The following is a 23,299-nucleotide window of genomic DNA, read 5'->3' as shown; positions in this document are numbered from 1 at the left end:
GCGCGCAAGTGCTGGGCGATGGGGCATCCTCCGGTCAGTGTGGACAAGATGGGCTGAATGGACTTCCCTATGCCGAAGGACTCTGTGACTATGATCCACGCTACACTGAGCTCGGTGACAGTCTGCCCGACACCAGTCTGACTGAGTACAGAGTACGGACGCCTGACTCACCGAGCTGTTCTGACACTGCACGCTGGAGCTGTTGAACCGTAGGGCTGGCACTCGCTTGCTCACCCCCGTCACGTTCAGGACACATTCGTAGCCTCGCTGCCCAGACTGAGGCTGTGGAAGGTTCCGGGCTTTCAGCGTGATTGGCTTCTCCTCTCCAACTGGGATAAGAATCTCGTTTGAGGGCACCAGCTGCGGACAATCCTGAAAAGGAAGGAATGGAGGAGAAATCAAAGAAGGTCTGTGAGGAGTGGAGATCCAGTCAAACTGATCGGCTTGTCAGACTGTCTCACTGGGTCTGATGGAGGCCCCAGAAAACATGGACCATATTGTCCAATCCATTAGTCCCCCCAGATAACACACACAATACCATACCGTCCAATCCTTTAGTTCCCCCAGATAACACACACAATACCATACCTTTCAATCCATTAGTCCCTCCGAGTGACAGAGACATGAAAACTCCACCCAGTCAATCAGTCACTCCAGATAACACACACGATACCATACTGTCCAATCCATTAGTCCCTCTGAATAACAGAGACATGAACACACCACCCCGTCCATCAGTCCCCCAGATAACAGAGATATGAACACACCACCCAGTTCATCAGTCACCCCAGATAACAGAGACATGAACACACCACCCAGTTCATCAGTCACCCCAGATAACAGAGACATGAACACACCACCCTGTCCATCAGTCACCCTTGAATAACAGAGACATGATCACACCACCCAATGGGGGGTCTTTGGGGTTTGTGAGTTTTATTTTGGGGGAGGTAATTGTTGTCTTTTCTTTCAACAGCTGCCATGGTCTTTCTGTATTTCGTGGCTATCTGGAGAAGACAAATATCAGAACTGTATTGTATATGGATATGGATACTTTCACAACAAAATGAACCTTTGAACCTTTTCCAAGCCTGTTGAATGTCTCCTCATTAAGAAAGCCCACCATACCAGGACCCAGGGTGATGACTCATTGGTGTAACTGTGTATTGACCTTCAAAGACTCATGGGTCCTTTGAATATCAACACTTCATCTTGTCACCATTTCAAACATACTCTGCTTTCATGTTTGCTCCATGTATCTTCATGTCCTTGCCCACTAACTGAGCCTGTCCGTATCTTCTCCAAATTTTACAACCTCTTCTCTACTCACAATCCCACCTGATATTATCCTTCACGTAAATCTGGGATGGATCAGTCACTTTAACCATGTTCAATCAAAAAAAGTATCAACAGATCACTAAAAAAAAATTTCTCTCAACTAACGTGACTTAAAACTACTGAACTGAGGTCAGGTGGGACGACAAACAGAGGCCATGTGTTAAGGGTGAAAGGTGAAATGTTTAAGGGGAACATGAGGGGAAACTTCTTCACTCAGAGGGTGGTGAGAGTGTGGAACGAGCTTCCAGCGCAAGTGGTGCATGTGAGCTCAATTTCAATGTTTAACAGAAGTTTGGATAGGTATATGGATGGCAGGGGTATGGAGGGACACGTTCCCTGTGCAGGTTGATAGGGGTAGGCAGTTTAATTGGGCCAAAGGGCCTGTCTGTATTTTTCTATGACCCCATGACTAAAGAAGATGCACATTAACAATAAGCCACTGGTGCTACATGGACAGAGGGCGCAGATTACCTCGGTGTCACTCTGTAAATAGTTAGCATACACCTCACTTACAACGTTAGGACTTTTGCAATACTTTCCGCAGCAAGGATCCAAACAAATAACAGAGCAGGTAGTTAAAGCCAGCAACACCTCTATATTCTCAAAACGCACATCAACCAAATACTCTTATCAAAGTGTCAGGTTATCTGTCGGAACGAGAACTCCCAAGTGCTCTTGTGCCTCGATAAGCAGCATGCTCTCTCAACTGAAAGAAATGCATCGTCTCCTAAATTGCCTCTTCTGTGCAACTGCAAAGTAAGATTTCAGTGAGACATTCGCTGAAACCTACAGGAAAAATATTGCTCAGATTGAAAGAGTACAGAGAAAATTTACAAGGATTCCGCTGGGACTTGAGGATCTGAGTTATGAGGAAAGGTTGAATGAACAGGTCAGAATAAAAAACCAGCTTTAAGATCACTGGCCTATGTCGTGAAATTTGTTAACTTTAGAACTTCAATCCCTGGAGTGTAGGAAAATGAGGGGGGATTTTATAAGAAATACACAAAATTATTATGGGTATAGATAGGTTAAATGCAAGCAGGCTTTTTCCTCTAGGTGAGGTGAGATCTAGAGGTCGTGGGTTAAGGGTGAAAGGTGGAAATTTTAAGGGGAATCTGCAGGGCAACTTCACTGAGAGGTTGGTGAGAGTGTGGAATAAGCTGCCAGCGGGAGTAGTGGACGTGGGTTCAAATGCAACATTTACGAGGTCTGGATAAGCACATGGATGGCAGGGACATGGAGGGCTCTGGTGCGGGTGCAGGACTAGGCACAGTAACAGTGTGGCAGGGACTAGATGGGCCAAACGACCTGTTGCTGTGCTGCAGTGCTCCTTGACTATGAAATTATAATTGGCGAAACTGCAGTAGGAGGGATGTTATCACACAGGACCTGAGGTGAGCAACCAGGGAGTGCTGGAACTTTTCAATTCTGAGGAGAGACGAGGTAGTTTTTCCCTCGGAGATGGGGACACTGAGGAGGCAACGACAGCAGTTTTCAAAACTACGGGAGGCGCATGTAGTCTCAGTCATTGCAGAGATGTCTGTCAAGTACTGGAAGGCATAGCTCTGAGGAACAGCTTCTTACAGTACTGTGCAAAAATCTTTTATATATATATAGCTAGGGTGTCTAAGACTTTTGCACAGTACTGTAGTAATTTTATGTATTGCACTGTACTGCTGCCACAAAAAAAGACACCAAATTTCATGACATACAGTATGTGGGTGGTGATAAACCTGATTCTGATAGGGGTCTCTGTTATGGACTGAGAGTGGGAAGGGGGTAGGGAGAGGGGAATCATGGTTGGGAAAAGGGGAAGGGAGAGGGGAGGGAGCAGGAAGCACCAGACGATCAGTAAATCAATTGTTTGGAATCAAATGACCTTTCCTGGTGTTTCAGGGCTGGGTGTGTCTGTACCCACCCCTCCACCAACCCCTGGCACTCCTTCTGTGCCACCGGTTCCACAACTTTACTGTGGCACTCCACCATTCCCAACATCCGTTGCTCCCAGCAGATTTACAAACTTGCTCTCTGCTCCACGTTGACAGATACTGTACTGAGCTATCATTTACATAGAGTTTTACATACAGTATATGTGCCGAAGACTTTTGCACGGTACTGTGCACTTACTGTAATTTAGGTTTTTTCTCTTATTATGTATTGCAATGTCTTGCTGCCGCAAAACAACAAATTTCATAAATTAGCCAGTAATTTTCTCATATTAGTGATATTAAACCTGATTCTGAAGCCAAGGTAAGCAGTAAGCACAGATGTTCTCTGCCCAGTGGGTGTCTGGAATCTGTCTGAGTGAGTGTGGAGACAGAGATCCTCACGACATTTGGAAAGTATCAAGGCAGGTAACCCATTGTGTAGAAGTCTAAACGTGATTAGCAAGGATGAGTACTTTACGGTCAGCAGGGGCAAGCTTGGCCAAAGGATGACTATGAAATACAACCCGATACGCAGGAATCACTCATTCAGTACATGACATGTTGTTTGATGTGGGCGGTCATCGTCTTGACTCTGATTATGCTTGTCAAATTTTTCTGCAGAAGTGGTTTGCCATTGTCTTCTGGGCAGTGTCTTTACAAGATGGGTGACCTCAGCCATTATCGATACTCCTCAGAGATTGTCTGCCTGGTGCCAGTGGTCACATAACCAGGACTTGTGATGTGCACCAGCTGCTCATACCACCATCCACCACCTGCTCCCACGGTTTCACATGACCCTGATCAGGGGGCTAAGCCGGTGCTACACCTTGCCCAAGGGTGACCTGCAGGCTAGCGGAGGGAAGGAGCATCTTACACCTTCTTTGGTCAAGATGTATCTCCACCCCACCACCCTTCTGTGCAGGGGCAAGGGTGATAAATTTCAAGTGGGCATGAAAAGAATGTCTCTAACAGTGTGAGAGTCTAGCATCTGAAAGCACAGCCTCAGAACGGAGGGACGTCCCTTTAGAACTGAGATGAAGAGGACTTTCTTCAGCCAGAGCGTGGTGAATCTTTGGACTTTGTTGCTGCAAAGTGCTGTGGAGGGCAAGTCATTGAGCGTATTTCAGGCAGAGATCAACAGATTATTGATTGGTTTACGGGGAGAAGGAGGGAAAGCGGGATTAAGAGAAAACAGCCATAATTAAAGGGGCTGAATGAATGATGCTGCTATACGAGAGATCCCAACATTTGTTACGCCATGGACCCCTACCATTAACCGAGGGGTCTGTGGACCCTGGGTTGGGAACCCCTGTACAGTATATTTTATGGTCTTGTGTCTAAATCTACATATTTACACAGGGTGCTGAGGTCAACAGTGAAGGGACTTCAGACAGAGTCATAGAACACTATAGCAAAGAAACAGGCCCTTTGGCCCATCTAGCCCATGCCGAACTATTATACTGCCTAGTCCCATCAACCAGCACCCGGACCATAGCCCTCCATATCCTTCCCATGCATGTACCTACCCAAACGTCTCTCGAATGTTGATTGTGTACTAACAGAGCACCTCAAAAATAATAACGGGATTGAGCAGATTCAGCAAGGGGCATCAAACTGAGACTAATAATGATTACTGGATTCGGCAGGTCAGTGGTTCTTCCACTGGGGAGTTTAGAACCAGGGAGTAAGGTGAGGAGACATCTACTCCTCCGAGAACAGTGAACCTCTGGTATTCTCAAGTGTGGAGGGCAATGGACACGGCCACTTAGTTCGTTCAGAATAGAAGTGGACAGCTGTTGGAGACGGTGCAGGAATGTGGGGCTGAGATAGGTCAGTCTGACTGGAGGGACAACCCGGAAGGCCCAATCAGCAACTCCTGCTCTTAGCCCTCATAAACTGTTTCATTGTCAGAAGATTAAAATCTCCAGGGGCCTGCTGTGTAAATGGAAACAATTTTGTCCACATCTGGTAAATGTTATGTACATTTCAATGAAATTTCCACCCACAATATACCCAAAGTGAAAACCAATTTTATTCCATTTTGTTTCCCCTGCAGCTGATATTAAGGACTCGGATTCCGACAGACTTTCTAAAAGGTCTGTGCTGAACCCTGTGAATGGCACACTCTCCAGGGGCTGACTCGTCTGCACCAATCCTTGTAGTTACTGTGTCAGCACACAGCCTTCCCCATGATCTTGTAGAAGAGGTTTAGGTTGTGATCAGCGGAGGAACTCTTCTCGCCCGCTGACCCTCAGCACTGCCCAGGGGACTACTGGCTGGTTCAGACTCCTCTGACTTCAATCTACCCACTTGGAACAGCCACGGAGGCATAGATGATGATACAGTCACTCAGCACAGAAACAGGCTCTTCTACCCAAACAGTTCATGCTGACCAGGGTCCTCACTGTCCCATCTGCCACTAAACCAGGGGTTCCAAACTTGGGGTCCATGGCATAAAGAAGGTAATGAACCCTTGCTCCAAACCTTTTCTATCCATGTACCTATCCAAGTCCTTTTTAAATGTTGCAAATGTCCCTGCCTCAGCCAACTCCTCTGGCAGCTTGTTCCATATACTGACCACCCTCTGGCTGAAAAACTTGGTCCTATACACACAGTACTGCGTAAAAGTCACCTTGGGCACATATCTACAGCTAGGATGCCTAAGACTTTTGCACAGTATTGTATTTGTCAATGTGGAGTGGAGAGCGAGTTTGTAAATCTGGCAGGAGCAAAGGATGCTGGGAATGGTGAGGGTGGAGTGCCGCTGGAAGGGTGTGGACAAGGTGGCAGAGGAGGAGTGCTGGGGCAGGGAGGGGGGTGAGTGTTGGCTTGGATGCAGACACGCTCAGCCCTGAGACACCAGGAATGTCACTTAATTCCAAACAATTGGTTTATTGATCATTACAGAGTGTCTCTCTGGTGCTTCCTGCTTCCTGCTCCCTTCCCCTTTTCCCAACCATGATTCCCCTCTCCCTGCCCCCTTCCCACTCTCAGTCCACAATAGAGACCCCTAAGAGGATCAGGTTTATCATCACTCACGTGTCATGAATTTTGTCTTTTTCTGTGGCAGCAGTACAATGCAATAGATAAAATTACTACAGTACTGTGCAAAAGACTTAGGCACCCCAGCTATAGATGGGTGAAAAAGATGCCCCTTAGCTTCCTATTAAATCTCTCTCCTCTTGTATTAACCCTATTCCCCCTTGTTCTTGATTCTCCAGCCCTGGGACAGAGAGTGTGTGTATTCACCCAGTTTATATCCCTCATGAACCATGAGACAATGAAAGGATGTGCCTTGCAGCTTACAGGGGTGAGATTGGGACACTGTGTACAACATCAGGAAGACCCTGTGATTCACACAGGAAAAATCCTGAAGGAATCACCGACATCATGAGGAGAGGGAAGAGAGTGGTTGGTTGAGGAGGCAGGAGGAAAGGAAAGCAGTCCTGGTATGCGGAGAATAGCTTAACGCAGAAATGGACAACTCCCATTCACAAACCTCACCAACTTCCACTGATTTGGAAAAGTCAGTGCCAGGGGATGGGAGCGGTGTGGGAGGGAGAGGGAGGCAGGATGTTTGGTGGAACTTTGTGTGGATGACTGAAATCTGAAATAAAAGCAAAATGCTGGAAACACTTTAACAGGTCAGTCAGTGTCTGAGGAGAGAGTAACAGGCCTGACAAGGGTCCTTGAACTAAGATGTTTACTAGTTTCTCTTTCCACAGATGCTTGTTTCCAGAATTTTCCATGCTTGTTGTGAATGAATGGTGCTTTATTGTGCAGAGCTTGGGCCCATGGTCGGAATGGTCTCTGTTCATGCACACTGGATGAAGATTCCCTCCTCCACCATTGCCTTAGAAATCCCAGTCCTGCTGTTGATTAACCAGGGGAACTTGGCAACAGGGCTGAAACCAGCTGGAAGGGTCAGAGCTTCTGAGCAGCACTGTGGGACACACTGTGAAGCTCCGGATGAGCACCAGCTTCTGAGCAGCCTTGCAGTTAGGAGGAAGGTTTGGACAACGAAGTGGTAATAATAATTGTGGTTAAGTAGGGAGAAGTTTGAAAGTGATCTGAGAGTTTTTTTTTTACACAGAGAATAGTTGGTACCTGGAATGGCTAACACAGGGGATTAATGGAAGCAGGCAGTTCGATGACGAGATTTGTAGATAGACACCTCAATATGAAAGGAATGGAGGGATATGGATGATACACAGGAGAACTATTAGTATAAATCGGCATCAAGACCAGCACAACACCGGGGGCCAAATGGTCAGTCCAGTACTGTACTCCTCTATGTCCTATGTTCTATATTCTATGTGATAGTCATAGAAAAGTTCAGCACAGAAACAGGCCCTTCATCCCATCTAGTCTGTGCTGAGCTATTACTCCATCTACTCCCATCAGTCTACACATGGACTAGAGCCATCCATAACCCTACCATCCATGTACCTATCCAAACTTCTCTTAAATGTTGAAATCGAACTCACATGCATCTCTTGTGCTGGAAACTCGTGCACACTCTCACTGCCCTCTGAGTGAAGAAGTTTTCCCTTATGTTCCCCTTAAACTTTTCCCCTTTCACCCTTAACCCATGATCTCTAGCTGTAGTCCCACCCAACCTCAGTGGGAAATTCCTGCTTGCACTTACCACATAGATACCCCTCATAATTTTGTATACCTCCAGCAAATCTCCCCTCAATCTTCTACGTTCCAGGGGATAAAGTCTGAACCTATTCAATCTTTCCTTATAGCTCTTGTCCTTCAGTCCCAGCAACATCCTTGTAAATTTTCTCTGCCCTATTTAAGTGACCATTTTCCTAACACGGGGCTTGAAATGTCTGCGTTAGAGAAATATCAGGAAAACCGGCTCCGCGTTTATTGTTCCTCTACAAGATCTCCTCCTTCAGGGCATCGTTCAGGGAATGGGTCCATGTTCAAAACAACGAGTTAAAACATCATCAACAGTGTCTGGTAATGATGAACGTCAACCTCAGCTTGAACCAGGATACTTCAGCTGGTATTCAGTTTGTGATGAGAGGTCACGAGGACGTAATTAAAGCCTGCCGTGTGTTTGTGTAGCCTTCAAAGCTGCAATAATAGAATTGCTCAGCTGATGAAATAATAGGGTGGATTTCTGCATTCAGCAACCAATTACAGAGAGATTAACAATTTCCCAGTGAAACGTGGTTAATTCTCCAAAGGGCTAGTGTTTGGTGCGCAGTTACTGAAAGATGCAGCTCTCGACCTGCTAGTTTTGGGCCCCTTATCTAAGAAATTGCTGAAATTGGAGAGGCTCTAGAGAATGGTTGATCAGCATGATCCCAAGATTGAAATTGTATGAGGAGTGTTTGATAGCTTGGCGCTTGTACTTGCTGGAGTTTAGAAGAATGGTGGTGCGGGGGGGGGGTGGTCTCATCTAAATCTATCGAATATTCAAAGACCTAGATAGAGCGGATGTGGAGAAGATGTTTCCTAGAGTGGGGGAGTCTTGGACCAGAGGGCACAGCCTCTTATTTGAGGAATATCCATTTTGAACAGAGATAAGGAAAAAATTCTTCAGTTAGAGGGTGCTGAACCTATGGAATTCTTGCCACAGATGGCTGTACAGGCCAAGTCATTGGGTATATTTAAGGGAGAGGTTGATTGGCTCTTGATTAAAGGTTACAGGGAGAAGGCAGGAGAATGGGTTGAGAGGGATAATAAATCAGCGGATAAGACTTGTTGGGCCGAATGGCCTAATTCTGCTCCTTGTTTTTATGTTTGACTGGCTGATAGGCTGATAAGAATCTCAGTCTCTCTTTCTCTATCTGTCCTTCAAAATGCCAGTCTGCCCTCTAAGATGGTGCTGACTCCTCAAGTGCCCACACAGACCCTTCCACCACCCTCCCTCACCCCTGGCACAGATCGCTTGGTGAGTTTGGTCAGCTAGGAAGCCCTGCTGCATTTGATTCTCAGCAGCTGGATGGGTAAAGGCCGTACTGGGTAGCAAGAGTGACCTACAGCATCAGCAAGGGAGGAAGTCATTTTGCAGCTCTATGAACTCTTGGTCAGACCACGTTCGGATTACTGGCGAAGGGTCCCGGCCTAAAACATCGACTGTACCTCTTCCTAGTATTCTGCAGGTGCATAGCAGAGTGCTAGGGCAGTTGATCTAAGTGTGCGAGCATTAGCTCCCCATTTCGTGCCTGCTAATTTTTTCAAGAGAGAATGGCGAGAGCCAACTTTCTCTCAGAGTGTTTGGATGTGGGTGGCAAATGAGAGTGTCCTATCCAGTGTCATGCCCAGGTAAATTGGAGTCGGATGGTGTTCGAGCTCCTTCCCACACCAGAAGATCTTGAGTTTCCGAGCTGCTTCTCGATTCCTCAGGTGGAATGCACACTCTTGAGTTTTTGATGGATTTGGGTTCAGAGACCATTCTTCATAATACATCTTCATTGCTTCGAGGGCTGCTGTAAGTCATACTTCAGCTTCTTGGAAGGAGTTAGCTTGTGTTGCTATGCATAGGTCGTCTGCATAGACAAACCTGCGTGTGTTAGGAAAGGTTGGTTGGTCGTTTGTGTAGACATTAAATAGTAGAGGTGCCAGGACTGATCCCTGTGGTAGTCCGTTCTTTTGTGGACACCACCTACTCTTAATTCCATTCATTTCTACATAAAATCTGCGATTTTCTAGGAGGCTTCTTATTACTTTGACGGTGGTTTCGTTCTTTAACATTTTAGATAATTTCAGTAGAAGGCCTCTGTGATTCACAGTATCGTATGCTGCTGTTAAATCAATGAATACTGCTCCTGTAATTTGTCGCATTTCAAAGCCATCCTCAATATACTGGATTAAGTTCAAGACTTGACCGCAGTAAGAGCGACCTGGTCTGAACCCGACTATGTCTGGTGTTAGAAGATTTTTGACTAAGGGGGATATTCTTTTCAGTATGGATCTCTCGTAGAGTTTACAGAGGGTGCAGAGCAAGGAAATCGGTCTGTAGTTTTTAGAAATGCTGGGGTCTTTACTGGGTTTTAGGAGAGCAACAACTTTGGCTTTTCTCCACTTTTTAGGTATCTTTAATGATCTCAGGCAACAGTTAAAAAGGGATAGAAGCCAGTGGAGTGCTTTAGGTCCAAGATGTTTAAGGAATTCATTAAGAATCTCATCTATGCCAGCAGCTTTGTTGGATTTTAGCTGTGATACTTCATCCTTTAATTCTTCTAGGGTGAGAGGTGGGAAGTTGTTATTCCCATTTGAGAGAGCTGAATCCATCTCCTGATGTTGCTTTTTCTTTTGCCTCCATTCCTTGTTATTTGGTCAACCATTAAGTATCAGTTGGTGGGCAACCTGACTGGGTGTTACGACAGCAATTGTCTGTGGTGGGCTATTGTCTGAGTTGAGTTTCTGAACATTTGCCCATGCCTTCTTATTGTTCTTGGTCATGTCTGTGTTTTCTATCAGTTCCTGCCAATGCTGTTGTCTGTCTTGGCTCAGCAGGGACAGAACTGACTCTCCTATTTCAATTGTGCGTTGACCAAACAGGGCTTGCTTGTATAAGTTGATATACTCATCATAACTTTGCTTGATATCACTAGTCAATCCCTGAATATATTTGGTTGTGCAGCCTCTAGGTATGTTCTGCTGTGCTACTTTCCAGATTAGTCGGACAAATTCATCATAGTGATCAGGTTCTGGTGGTATGGTATCGATAAATTGATCAAGGGATTCTGTGAAAGATGTCCAATGCGCTTTTCTCAGGTTAAATCTTGGTAGGTACTTTGATGGTACAGGTCTCAGAACTGGAAGGGATTCTACCTGGACTGGACGGCGTTGGGATTTGGGTATATGTTAGAGGACTGTTCGTGTGAAGAGGTTGGAGCTTGCCGAGGTAACAAAGGCAAGGTCTGGGTTGTATCCTTTTCTCCATCTGGCACTTGTGAAGATGGGGGTGCCCTTTGACTCGTATAGTAGCTCAAGGCTGTTGTTTAGAGCCCATGATACAACTTCTTCTCCATTTGCATCATCATCTTCATATCCCCAGTTGGTGCTATGGCTATTAAAGTCACTAATAATGAGGTACATTTTGTCCTGGAGATCTTGGTTAGGTGGCCACATGAATGGTTTATTAGGGGGTTTGTAGACCGAGATGATATTTATGTGTTTTGTTTCAACTTTCAGAAGTTCCATTGAGCCAGCTTGGATGTTTGCTGTGCTCATTACTATAGATTTCTCTTAAACAAATATTGCACTTCCATAAGTTTGGCTTAGGGTGTCAATAGCCAAGTGCATTCCTGGCACATAGGGTTGGTTGTTCAGCCAATGAGTTTCTTGTATGTACAAGATGTCCAGTTTTAAGTTTGCCAGGATTTCTGCTTTACTGTGGCTGAAGCCTTCGATGCTGTGGCTAACGATTTTGATGATTTCCAGTGGGCCGAGGGTTTATCCTTTTACCACCCGCTGGATCACTTGGTCTGGCGTATGCACATAGAAATGTCAATGTAGGGAGTTCCCATTCATACAGAGATTTCTATTTTCTTGGGGTTTTTGACTATTGTTTAATTTTATTTTTTTCAACATGTCTGGGAATGGAGGGATATGGATCATGTACAGGCAGAAGTGATTAACTTAAGTTGACATCACTGTTGGAAAAGGCAGCATGGCTGGAAGGGCCGAGAAACAGCTCCTTCCCCTTGGCCATCAGATTTCTGGACAGACAATAAACCCATGAACACTATCTCACTATTTTTACTCTCTTTTTGCACTACTTATTTAGGTATATATATTTCTTATTGTCATTTATATTCTTTATGTATTTTACTGCACTGTTGTTGTAAAACAACGAATTTCATATTAGTCAGTGATACTAGGCCATAAGACCTTAGATTAAATTAAATTAAAGGCATCCGTTAGTCATGTGAGACCATGGATCTGTGCCTGGAAAGTCTTCACTCTCCAGGGCGCAGGCCTGGACAAGGTTGTACGGAAGACCAGCAGTTGCCCATGCTGCAAGTCTCCCCTCTCCACAACACCAATGTTGTCCAAGGGAAGGGCATTAGGACCCATACAGCTTGGCACCAGTGTCGTCGCAGAGCAATGTGTGGTTAAGTGCCTTGCTCAAGGACACAACACGCTGCCTCGGCTGGGGCTCGAACTCACGACCTTCAGGTCGCTAGTCCAATGCCTTAACCACTTGGCCACGTGCCCACATGACCTAAGATATAGGAGCAGAATAAGGCCATTTGGCCCATTGAGTCTACTGTACCATTTTATCATGACTGATCCACTTTCTCTCTCGGCCTCAACCTCCTGCCTTCTCCCCAAATCCCTTCATGCCCTGACCAATCAAGAACCGATCAATCTCTGCCTTAAATATACCTACTGAATTCTACCGATTCACCACTCTATTAAACCTGATTCTGATTCTTTATTTATTTATTGAGATACAGCATGGAGTAGGCAGGCCCTTCCAGTCCTTCGAGCCCAGCTGCCCAGCACCCCCCAGTTTAACCCTAGCCTAATCATGAGACAATTTACGATGACCAATTAACCTACCAACCAGTACATCTTTTGACGAAAGGAGGAAACCCACGCGGTCACGGGGAGAACGTACAGACTCCTTACAGGCAGTGGCGGGAATTGAACCTGGGTCGCTGATACTGCAGAGCGTTGTGCTAACCACTATACTACCATGCTGTCCTAATAGGAATTCTGACTCTTGCTCTATGTTCTATGTTCTTTGTTCTATGTACAGTTTATATACAGTTCTATGTTCTTTGTACCCTGACAGGCAGTAGCCTCTCCATTTTACAATGGCTTTTCCCAGAATAATAATGGCTGCCCTTCATGGCACCACACTCTTATGGTGTCAGCCTGCCTGCCCATACTGATCACGGAGAAAGGGGAAAGGACAAGATTCATTGCTTTGTAGAGTTGGGGAGGGCAGTGAAGATCAAGTCAGATGGAAGGGCAGTGTGGTAGCATGGTGGTTAGTACAACACTTTACAGTACAGGCGACCAGGTTCAATTCCTGTCGCTGCCTGTAAGGAGTTTGTACGTTCTCCCTGTGACCGCGTGGGTTTCCTCACACAGTCGAAAGACGTACCAGTTGGTAGGTTAATTGGTCATTGTAAATTGTCTCATGATTATACTCGGATTAAATTCGGGAGGTTGCTGGATAGCACGGCTTGCAGGGCCAGAATGGCCTACTCCATGCTGTGTTTCGATAGACAGACAGACAATCAGATAGACAGACAGACAGACCCATAGACAGACAAATAGTTAGACAAACCTCTCCGAGTATTCCAGTTGTCTGAGGTCACCATCAGCACCAGAGCAGGAGCAAGATTATCAAACAACCTCTTTAAGGGTCACACACCTATCAGCGCAGAAGATACTTTACAAATAACAAAACAGTGTGGGGATTTAGGCAATCAAGCAGTATGTGGATTTAGGCAATTCTTCAAGGTTTGACAAATAAATATTTGTTGGATGTGATGATTCAGAATTCCAGAAGGAAAAGCGCATGTTTTTGTGCACTGACGGAAGGCTGGTAGTAATCATTATCTTTGACAAAAGCAGAATCCAATGTTAGCATAAATTTCCATAAATTAACATCACTGAAATGCTTCTGACAAAGCCAACTAATTCTACAATGGTTTGGTTTTGTTTACATTGGCATATGTGCCACCACTTGTCCTTGCTGCTTAATTATTCCTCACCCACATTTACAACTCCTACATGCTCAGTAAAGCTTCTGCCATTTGGCAAACGTCAGAGCTGATTGAGGGTAAGGGTTTAATAAAATGCTCAGAAAAGCCCGTAACTGCACAATTCCCAGCACTCCGGGTATTCCACGGCTGCAGTGTAGAGAATTACAACTGTCTAATGCTCTGGTTTCTTCTCCCGTCCCCAATGAAGCCCCATCCTCTCATTAAGAGCTCCCACAACAGGGGTTCCCATGGACCAATAGCATTAAGCAGGGAGTCCGTCAACCTCTGCCCTACAACATTTACCGGTGCCTGATGTGGGCCAGGTTGGTGACCCTCTTTCACATCAGCTGCTTGGTATGGAAAACTGCACTGTGGCAGACAGGAAGTCTCTCCAATGGGTAGTTAAAACTGCCCAACGCATCACCTGCCTACCCGCTGTCAAAGACGTACAACACGCATCACTTGCCTGCCCACCATCAAAGACAGACAATACAGAAAAACACGAGAGATTCTGCCTACCCACCATCAAAGACATACAACACGGGAGATCCTGCAGATGCTGGAAATCCAGAGCAACGCACACTAACCGCGGGCAGGACTCAGCAGATCAGGCAGCTACCATGGAAATGAACAGTCGACATTTCGGGCTGAGATTTTTTTTGCAGCAGCAGTACAGTGCAATACATAAAATTTCTACAGTACTGTGAAAAAGTCTTAGCTATAAATATGTAGTCTTTGCACAGTATTGTATATCTTCACATGGCTCTCTTAGATCACTGTTGTATCTGCTGGTCAGCTGAAAAGTTTGAGTGTCCAGCATTGAACATGTGTTCCCTTGACCCATCACACTGTAAGTCTCTATCAAACACGTCATTGTGGAGTCACAGAGTCATACCACAGAGACACTGGCCTTCAGCCAGCACCCCTCAGGAGGGGATGAGAGAAAACCTCAGTATTTGATAGTGAGGGAACATCAATATACATCTCTGGACCTGCATGGCAGAAAGAAACGAAACTCTGAATACCCAGGCAGTGCCTGTGGGAGGAGCAGGTATAGTCTTCCTCAGTCCTTCACAAGTGTACCTGAGCTCAGTTCCAATGAGCAGTGCTGGGCCAGACTAGGAAGAGGTTGGAAAGGTTCAGCTGAAGAAGAAACAGAGAACACTGAGGAGAGAGATAGTGCTGGTCTGAATCCATTACCTGATGCCCACCATCTGGGCAAGAGGAGAGGTTGACAGGAGATCTCAAAGGTGTCATGGAGTCATAGAGTACTGCATTACAGAATCAGGCCCTTCAGCCCATCTAGAACACACCAAGCTATTGTTTCCACCCACACTGGACCATGGCTCTCTATACTCTTCCCATCCATGTACTTATCGAACCCTCCTTAATGTTCCATCCACCACTTGTGCTGGCAGCTCATACCACAGTCACAACACCTTATGAGTGAAGAGGTTTCGCCTCAGGTTCCCCTTAAATAATTCACCTTTCAACCTTAACCTATGACCTCTAGTTCTAGTCTCACCCAAACTTGGTGGGGAAAAAGAACTTGTTTGTCTATACCCCTCTTAATCTTGTGTAGCTCTGTCAAATCACCTCATTCTCCTGCACTCCAGGGAGTAAAGCCCTATCCTATTCAACCTTCCCTTTTCACCCAGGCTTGGCAACTTCCTGGTAATGGTATTGCTTACCATGATTTCTCAGAGGTTCAATAGACTAACTGATGACGGCTGCCGAGTGAAGGCTTTGCAGAGTCAGCACACTGGCCTCACCATAGGACGTAGGAACAGAATTAGGCCATTCAGCCCATCGAGTCTTACCTCCGAGGAGTTGACCCGTCCCTCCTGGAATGAGCAGATACTGGGATCGTGCGTGCAAAGGTTTCGGTATTTACACCAATGGCAGTGGAAGGCACTGGTCACACACGACAGGCACCTGGAACAAAAGGACAACAGGAAATATGTGGATCTCTTGCCTACAGGAAGTCACCGGTGATACAGAGTCTGGCCATTGGGCGGTGCACGCTCCCTCAGTTTATCAACAAAGTTCAAAGCTTGCTTTTGAAAACCTGAATTGAACTGAACTAAACTAAACTGAACATTCTTAGACTGTTTCAAGGACTGCGTGGCTTGATGTTTAATATTCTGTGTGTTATTCACTCATTTTTTGTTGCTTGCACGATTTGTTCCTTTTTTTTATGTGTTAGGTGTTCGAAGTTTTCTTTGAAATGGTTCCATGGTGTGTCTTTGTTTTGTGGCTGGCCGCGGGAAGGCAAATCTCAGGGTTCTACACTGCATACATATGTTGATAATAAAAGTTCTTTCAATCTTTGAATTTCATTACACAGGCTGCCTGCCCTCAGTTTCTGTCATTTGAGGCGTCGTCAGACCTTGAGGTGATGGGGTGGCGGGGGAGGGGGCAGAAGAACGGTTGGAAAAGTGATGACTCCAGGGAGCCTGGGAGCAGTCAACGTCAAACCCATAATCCATGATACAGAAGGCTGGAGACTGCTGCAGTCACCCTCAGACACAAGCATCACATACTGCCTGTTCCAACCCTGGCCATTTCTTTGGGAGGCATGCAGGAAAGAGGATAATTGTGAGGTGATGTATTTGGGGCAAAGGAACACACAGAGAGACTTTGGAGACTGGGTCCACAGATCCTCCACAGAGCAGGACAGGTCAGCAAGGGGATACAAAGGCAAATGGAGCACTGTCTTTCATTAGCCGAGACAGAGGTGTAAGCACGGAGATATTTTGCTGAAACACTGCAGAACACCACAGTTCGAGCATCATTGGAGAGGGATGGCACTGGAGGGGTTACTGAGGAGAACAATGTTGGGAATGGAAACGTATAATGATGGGGAGAAAGACTGGAGAGGCTGGGGTTCTTTGGAGAAGGTTGGGGGTGAGTGTGGGTTAGTTGAGGTGTATGAAATAATGAGGGGACAAAGAAGAATACAGATGCTGGAATCTGGGACAAGACAACAGACACTGGAGGAGCTCGGGGGTCAGGCAGCATCATCTGGGGGAGAGGGTAGAATGGACGCTTCCAGTCTAGACCTTTCATCTGGACTGCTGCACCCATTTGTTCTCTGGCTCTGATGTGCTGATGATGGAAGGGGATGCCTTGCACACACAGTGTGCCCTCACTGAAGGCAAATTCCAGCAGCAAAGGGCAGGACGACCGAGTTCTGCCAACTGGCACCTGCTTTCAGTAAGGGATCCACATTACAATGGGTCCCACCTGGGTAGTGAGGAGTCAAGGCTGCCGTCACTCACAGCACGTCAACAGCCCAGACATGCTGAGTCTCGGAACTGATGAACAAATGTGGGTGGGTTTTGCATGTGATAAGAGGCATTTAAACAGCTCTGTTTACAGATGGAATGAGGTTAGCGTATTGCTATTTTATCAATAGCCCAACTAGCTAAAACTACCGGAGGACAAAGTTGACGAGAGAATTATTGACTAAAGCCTGCTCACAAATCAGCCCAACAAGACCGTGGTATTCCTTACAAGACAAATGAGGCTCTGGAATAATTGGTTTGTGTGATCTACATGTCCTAAGCTGACAAGAGACAACGGTGTATATGTCTGCATGTTTAATTTATAAACCATTTTGAGACAACGAGAACTGATAGAAGTCAATCTTACAGCTGGTGAACTCTGCAGTTGAAGAACTTGAACTCGGTGCTGGCGAAGGTCTGTCCTGTCTCTCTGGACTTCAGCTGGAGACTGACCCCAATCCAATCTATGGGGAACATAACATTAGCTCAATAGTTGCTCATTCTGCAGCTTAGTTATCTATCTATCTATCTATTTACTTACTTACTGAGATACAGCATGAAGAAGGCCCTTCCAGTACTTCAAGCCACACCACCCAGCAATGCCTCAATTTAATCCCAGCCTACTCAAACATTTCAAAAGTTCATTTTATTGTCAAAGTATCTGTGTACGATACAACTCTGATATTTATCTTCTCCAGATAGCCACGGAATACAGAAAGACTATGGCTGTTGACGAAAAAGATATCCCGCCCACCCCGCACAAAAAAGAAAAAAAAAACAAAACCCGCGGTCGCCAAAATTCCTCCTCCCCCACAGCAAAAAGCAGCCACAATAACAATCACCGACCCCCTACACATAACAATCCCCGATCCCCGATGCCCTCACTTGCAGAAAAGAACAGCAACCGTAGCACCAAACCCTTAACCTCCCCCTCACACTTTACACAAAAATTAACAGGTCACCTGCCCGTCAATTGGCCACAAGTAAGAAAACAAGGAAAAACTGAAGGAAACCGATATACAGTCCAATAATCACATAAATCTCAGAATATGGGAAATGTCTTTTTGTCTGCATGGAAGGAGAGCAGCCACATGAACTCAGTCCTTCCGTAAAGAGTAGCCGCCGACCCAGGTCCGAGCACTGCTGATCCAGGTCGAATGCAGATCCAAGTCAGAAGTGCCAATCTGGGGCTGACCACACCAAATGCTCAATTCTGGCTACTGATCATCTCTGTTGGGATCATCTCCGATGCTTCACCTCGATGCTTCAGTCTTCCTTGCTGCTTGGAGTCATTCATGATCCTGTACTTTGTCTCTGGTCTTTTCCACAGTCAGTTTATGTTCTCGGACCTTCTTGTCTCCCCCACCACATCCCCCTCACTGTCTCTGTCTCCACGAGGCAGCTCTCTGTACACAGCATAGTGCTGGATTCTTAGATCGAGTTCCAAACTGTACGGCAAAGGCTCCAACAGTTTCCGTAACACAAACAAGGCAAAAAGAACAAGCAAGCGGCGTGGGAAAAGTGAAATAATTGGACAGATTTGCTAACTGAAAGATGTTGCCCGAGGAATCATTGTTCACTGATACCATCTTGTGAAGAAGTTTTTGGTTTCACGGGATAATTTACAGTGACCGACTAACCAACCAACCAGTACGTCTTTACACTGTGGGAGGAAACCAGGGCACCTGGAAGAAACTCACTCAGTCACGGGGAGAAGGTGCAAACTCCTTACAGGCCGCAGCAGGAAGTAAAACCTGAATCACTTGTATTGTAAAGTGTCATGCTAACCACCACACTACCGTGTCACCATACTGCCCACTCAGAGTATTTTAATTGTCTAAAGAAGCACTCGAGCTGTAGGAGGGCAATAGGGAACAAAACCTTCATATCCAGAGAAAATAACTCAAATAGCGAGAACTGTCGGATTAAATCTCAGTCATTTACAGGGAGTTGATTATTTTGCATATTTCAACACGTCACTCCAAAGCACCTTATGGTTAAAGACATGTCTACCACCCTTTTTGGGGATAGGTATCAGCCATCTCTCGTCTAATGTCTGTAACTACTCTGGCCCATGGACCTTACATGTGGTATCTCACACTCACACACACAGACACACGAGAATCGCATTTTCCAGTACTGATGGTAGAGACTTCTCTCACTGAGTTCAGGTCCTCTCATTAGTCTGAGGACTGAACCTAAACATTTCACCTTTGAAGGTTCTCCATTGCAACCTGACACTGGGAGACAATAGCAACAGAGTTACGTCATTCGGCCCATCGAGTCTTCTCTACCCCATTCTCCCATCTTTTCCCATAAATCGTAACTCCAAATACTCCAAAACTGTTCTTCAGCCTCAATAAGGATTAGTCAGTCAGGAATTGGGGTTGTACCCCGCTAACCTCACAGAATGGGGTACTCGTGGTTTCTCAATAAGGATTAGTCAGTCAGCAGCTGGGGTTGTACCCCGCTAACCTCACAGAATGGGGTACTCGTGGTTTCTCAATAAGGATTAGTCAGTCAGGAGTTGGGGTTGCACCTGCTAACCTCACAGAATGGGGTACTCGTGGTTTCTCAATAAGGATTAGTCAGTCAGCAGCTGGGGTTGTACCCCGCTAACCTCACAGAATGGGGTACTTGTGGTTTCTCAATAAGGATTAGTCAGTCAGGAGTTGGGGTTGTACCCCGCTAACCTCACAGAATGGGGTACTCATGGTTTCTCAATAAGGATTAGTCAGTCAGGAGTTGGGGCTGTACCCCGCTAACCTCACAGAATGGGGTACTCGTGGTTTCTCAATAAGGATTAGTCAGTCAGGAGTTGGGGTTGCACCTGCTAACCTCACAGAATGGGGTACTCGTGGTTTCTCAATAAGGATTAGTCAGTCAGGAGTTGGGGCTGTACCCCGCTAACCTCACAGAATGGGGTACTCGTGGTTTCTCAATAAGGATTAGTCAGTCAGGAGTTGGGGCTGTACCCCGCTAACCTCACAGAATGGGGTACTCGTGGTTTCTCAATAAGGATTAGTCAGTCAGGAGTTGGGGCTGTACCCTGCTAACCTCACAGAATGGGGTACTCGTGGTTTCTCAATAAGGATTAGTCAGTCAGGAGTTGGGGTTGCACCTGCTAACCTCACAGAATGGGGTACTCGTTGTTTCTCAGCACTGGTGAGCTTCATGCCTACTTCAGCCAGCCTGAGAGGAGACACATGACTTTAACGACAATCAGGAGTCACGTCTTCCAGTTCCCTTGGCCGCTTCCTCTCCCACTTCTGCCCCACAGAGGCCCAGGACTGAAGTCCACTCCCGAGGATAGATCACTTCAAAACCACCGTAAACTGATTTATTCCAACGAATAGACTTGAATTGAAATTCAAGATCTATTCTTTGCTTCAAAACCTTTGATAATTTTGAGCAACTGTAAATCCAGGATTTCCAGGTAGTTGGGAATAAAGAGGAGCAGTGTAGAAAGAGTTAGATGGCTAGCAGGAGGCTTTATGCTATTCTTTGTACTCGATATCTCCCCGGGGTAAAAAGATAAAAAACACACACATTTATTTCATATCTGATTACTCCTTTGTTTACTGTGTACAAAACACCCAGGGGAAAACAATTAAACATCTAGTTTAATCTTAATGAGAGAGTCCTTTATAATGCCAGTTCCTAATAAATCAGCAGATTTTCCTGACTCTCAAAGCAAGCCGATGTTTCCCTGGAGTCTGTGACTCATCCCCTGAACGGGAAGAAGCTGATTGTTGTCTTCTCAGAACGGAATACTGATTTCAGCATACCTGGAATCAATAAACAGGGTGTTGTGCACTGATGTTCAAGAACACTGCGTAATTGGTTACAAATCGGATGCAATTCCCACAGCAGTTCCTTCCTTCCTTGAAGTCAACAGGGAGGAAATGGTCTCTGCTCTGGGATAATTCTGGCTCAACGTCAGTGCAATTCTATGTCCTACAGCACAGACCAGCCTTGGGGATGGGAAATCAGGAACATCAGATGAGAAATTAGAAACTATGATAACCTTCCTTGAAATTTCCTTACTCGGAATACTGTGTTCTGTTCTGGTCGCCTCAGGATAGGAGGGATGTGGAAGCTTTCGAGAGGGTGCAGGGGAGATTTACCAGGATGTTGCCTGGACTGGAGAGCGTGTCCTATGAAGATAGGTTGAGCGAGCTAGGGCTTTTCCCTTTGAAGTGAAGGAGGATGGGAGGTGTTCTTGATGGAGCTGTACAGGATGATAAGAGGCATAGATCAAGTGGGCAGTACAAGATATTTTCCCAGTGGGGAAGTGGCTAATGTGCGGGCGGTGGGGGGGGGGATATCAGAGGTAGATTTTTTTACAGAGACACAAAATACTCTGCAGATGCTGGGGTCTCAGCAACACTCACAACACGCTGGAGGAACTTAGCAGGTCGGGCAGCATCCGTGGAAACGATCAGTCAACGTTTCGGGCCGGAACCCTTTGTCAGGACTGAAGAGGGAAGGGGCAGAGGCCCTGTAAAGAAGGTGGGGGAGGGTGGGAAGGAGAGGCTGGTAGGTTCCAGGTGAAAAACCAGAAAGGGGAAAGATAAAGGGGTGGGGAGGGGAAGCAGGGAGGTGATAGGCAGGAAAGGTGAAGAAGGAATAGGGGAAAACACAATGGGTAGTTTTTCTTTACAGAGAAAGTGGTGGTGCATGGAATGCATTGCCAGGGGCGAAGTTAGGGGCAGATACATTAGGAGCATTATAACAACTCTGAGTGAGACAAATGGATGAAGGAAAAATGAAGGGTTATGTGGGAGGGAAGAATTAGGTTGATCTCAGAGAAGGGTAAAAGGTTGGCTTAGTGCTATTAAAGCAGATGAAGCCATCCTCTAGGACTTCTGTTCCTCCATTTGTACCAGAAGTGGAGAGTTTTCCGTCACTTGGCGGTTCAGAGTTAGTGGACAGATCGGCAGATTGAGATGTAGTCTTTACCTACCTCTTGAACATCAACATTAAAAGTTAGTGTTGGTGATGTTTTTCACACTGTGAGTGAGAACAGATTTCAAGTAACTTACTTCATAGGTTACCCAAGAGGCTACCCATCCATGCATCTGCCACTTCAGACTAGAACTTGATAACACAACTCTGTACTGTCATTCTCAGGCTATCCGACGTACAGGGTACAGTCAAAACTGAGGCCATGGTTAGCACAATAACATGATTGTAAACACAGCAGCAGTCACGTTGGAAAAGAAAGATTTCATACTTCACTGGCACTTTCCTGCAAATTATTCCTGTTGGATAAAGTCTGAGGGGAGAGCGGTAGATGTGTAAAAATGCACTGGAGGTATAGGTAGGGTAGAACTCCACTATGGGCAGTTCCAAGCCCGCCTGCAAGGGGAGGAGGTCAATGGGGCAAGCAACTCCATCCCGGTAAAAACCCAGTGCTGCAGAAAAGCCAACAGAGGCTCCAAAGACCTCATCGCTGGGAGAGGAAGGAGAAGATGGGCTAGTCCTGGGACAGCTTGCAAGACTGGCCCAGGACAGGGGACTCAGGCGAGCTGCTGTCAGCGGCCTCTGCCCCAGTAGGGAAGGTGAGCCGAAGTAAATAAGCATAGATAGGGTAGACAGTTGGAATCTTTATCCCAGGGTAGAATTGTCAGATACTGGAGGACAGGCATTTATGGTGAAAGGCAGAAGGATTAAAGGAGATGTGAGGGGCAAGTTGGATTTTTTTTTCCACAGTATCGATGTCAGGGGTAATAATGGCTGAAGCAGATATTTCAGTGGCATTTATATATGACTGGGATTTGGCTCATGCAGGCAGAAGAGATTTAGCTAGTTAGATTTAATTTTGTATCCTGGCCAGAGCTTTATTCTCTGAAGCATTGGAGATAGAGAGGAGATTTAATAGAGATATACCAAATTATGAGGGATACAGATAGTTTAAATGCAAGCTGGCTTATTCCACTAATATTGGGTGAGACTAGAACTAGAGGTCATGGTTGTAGGGTGAAATGTAAAATGTTTAAGGCAGGGGTTGCCAACTTTTTTTAATGCCACGGGCCAATGCCATTAAACAAGG

The 23,299-nt window shown here is 45.9% G+C and overlaps 1 protein-coding gene across 2 annotated transcripts in view; it reads right to left on the bottom strand.

Moving 5' to 3' along the window:
- The window catches only part of LOC134355368 (plexin-A2-like), a 560,952-nt gene that overhangs the window by 190,237 nt on the left and 347,416 nt on the right, over nt 1–23,299 (bottom strand). For both annotated transcript variants that reach the window (XM_063065148.1, XM_063065149.1), the window contains exons 8-10: nt 17,612–17,708; nt 15,778–15,892; nt 172–372 (exon numbers count right to left, since the gene is read on the bottom strand). In XM_063065148.1, coding sequence (XP_062921218.1) covers nt 172–372; nt 15,778–15,892; nt 17,612–17,708 — 413 coding nt within the window. The remainder of the gene's footprint in view (nt 1–171; nt 373–15,777; nt 15,893–17,611; nt 17,709–23,299) is intronic.

Source organism: Mobula hypostoma, chromosome 13 (assembly GCF_963921235.1).
Source record: "Mobula hypostoma chromosome 13, sMobHyp1.1, whole genome shotgun sequence".
Lineage (NCBI taxonomy): Eukaryota > Metazoa > Chordata > Chondrichthyes > Myliobatiformes > Myliobatidae > Mobula > Mobula hypostoma.
The sequence above is the reverse complement of the archived record's forward strand: the minus strand, read 5'-3'. Positions and strand labels throughout refer to the sequence as shown.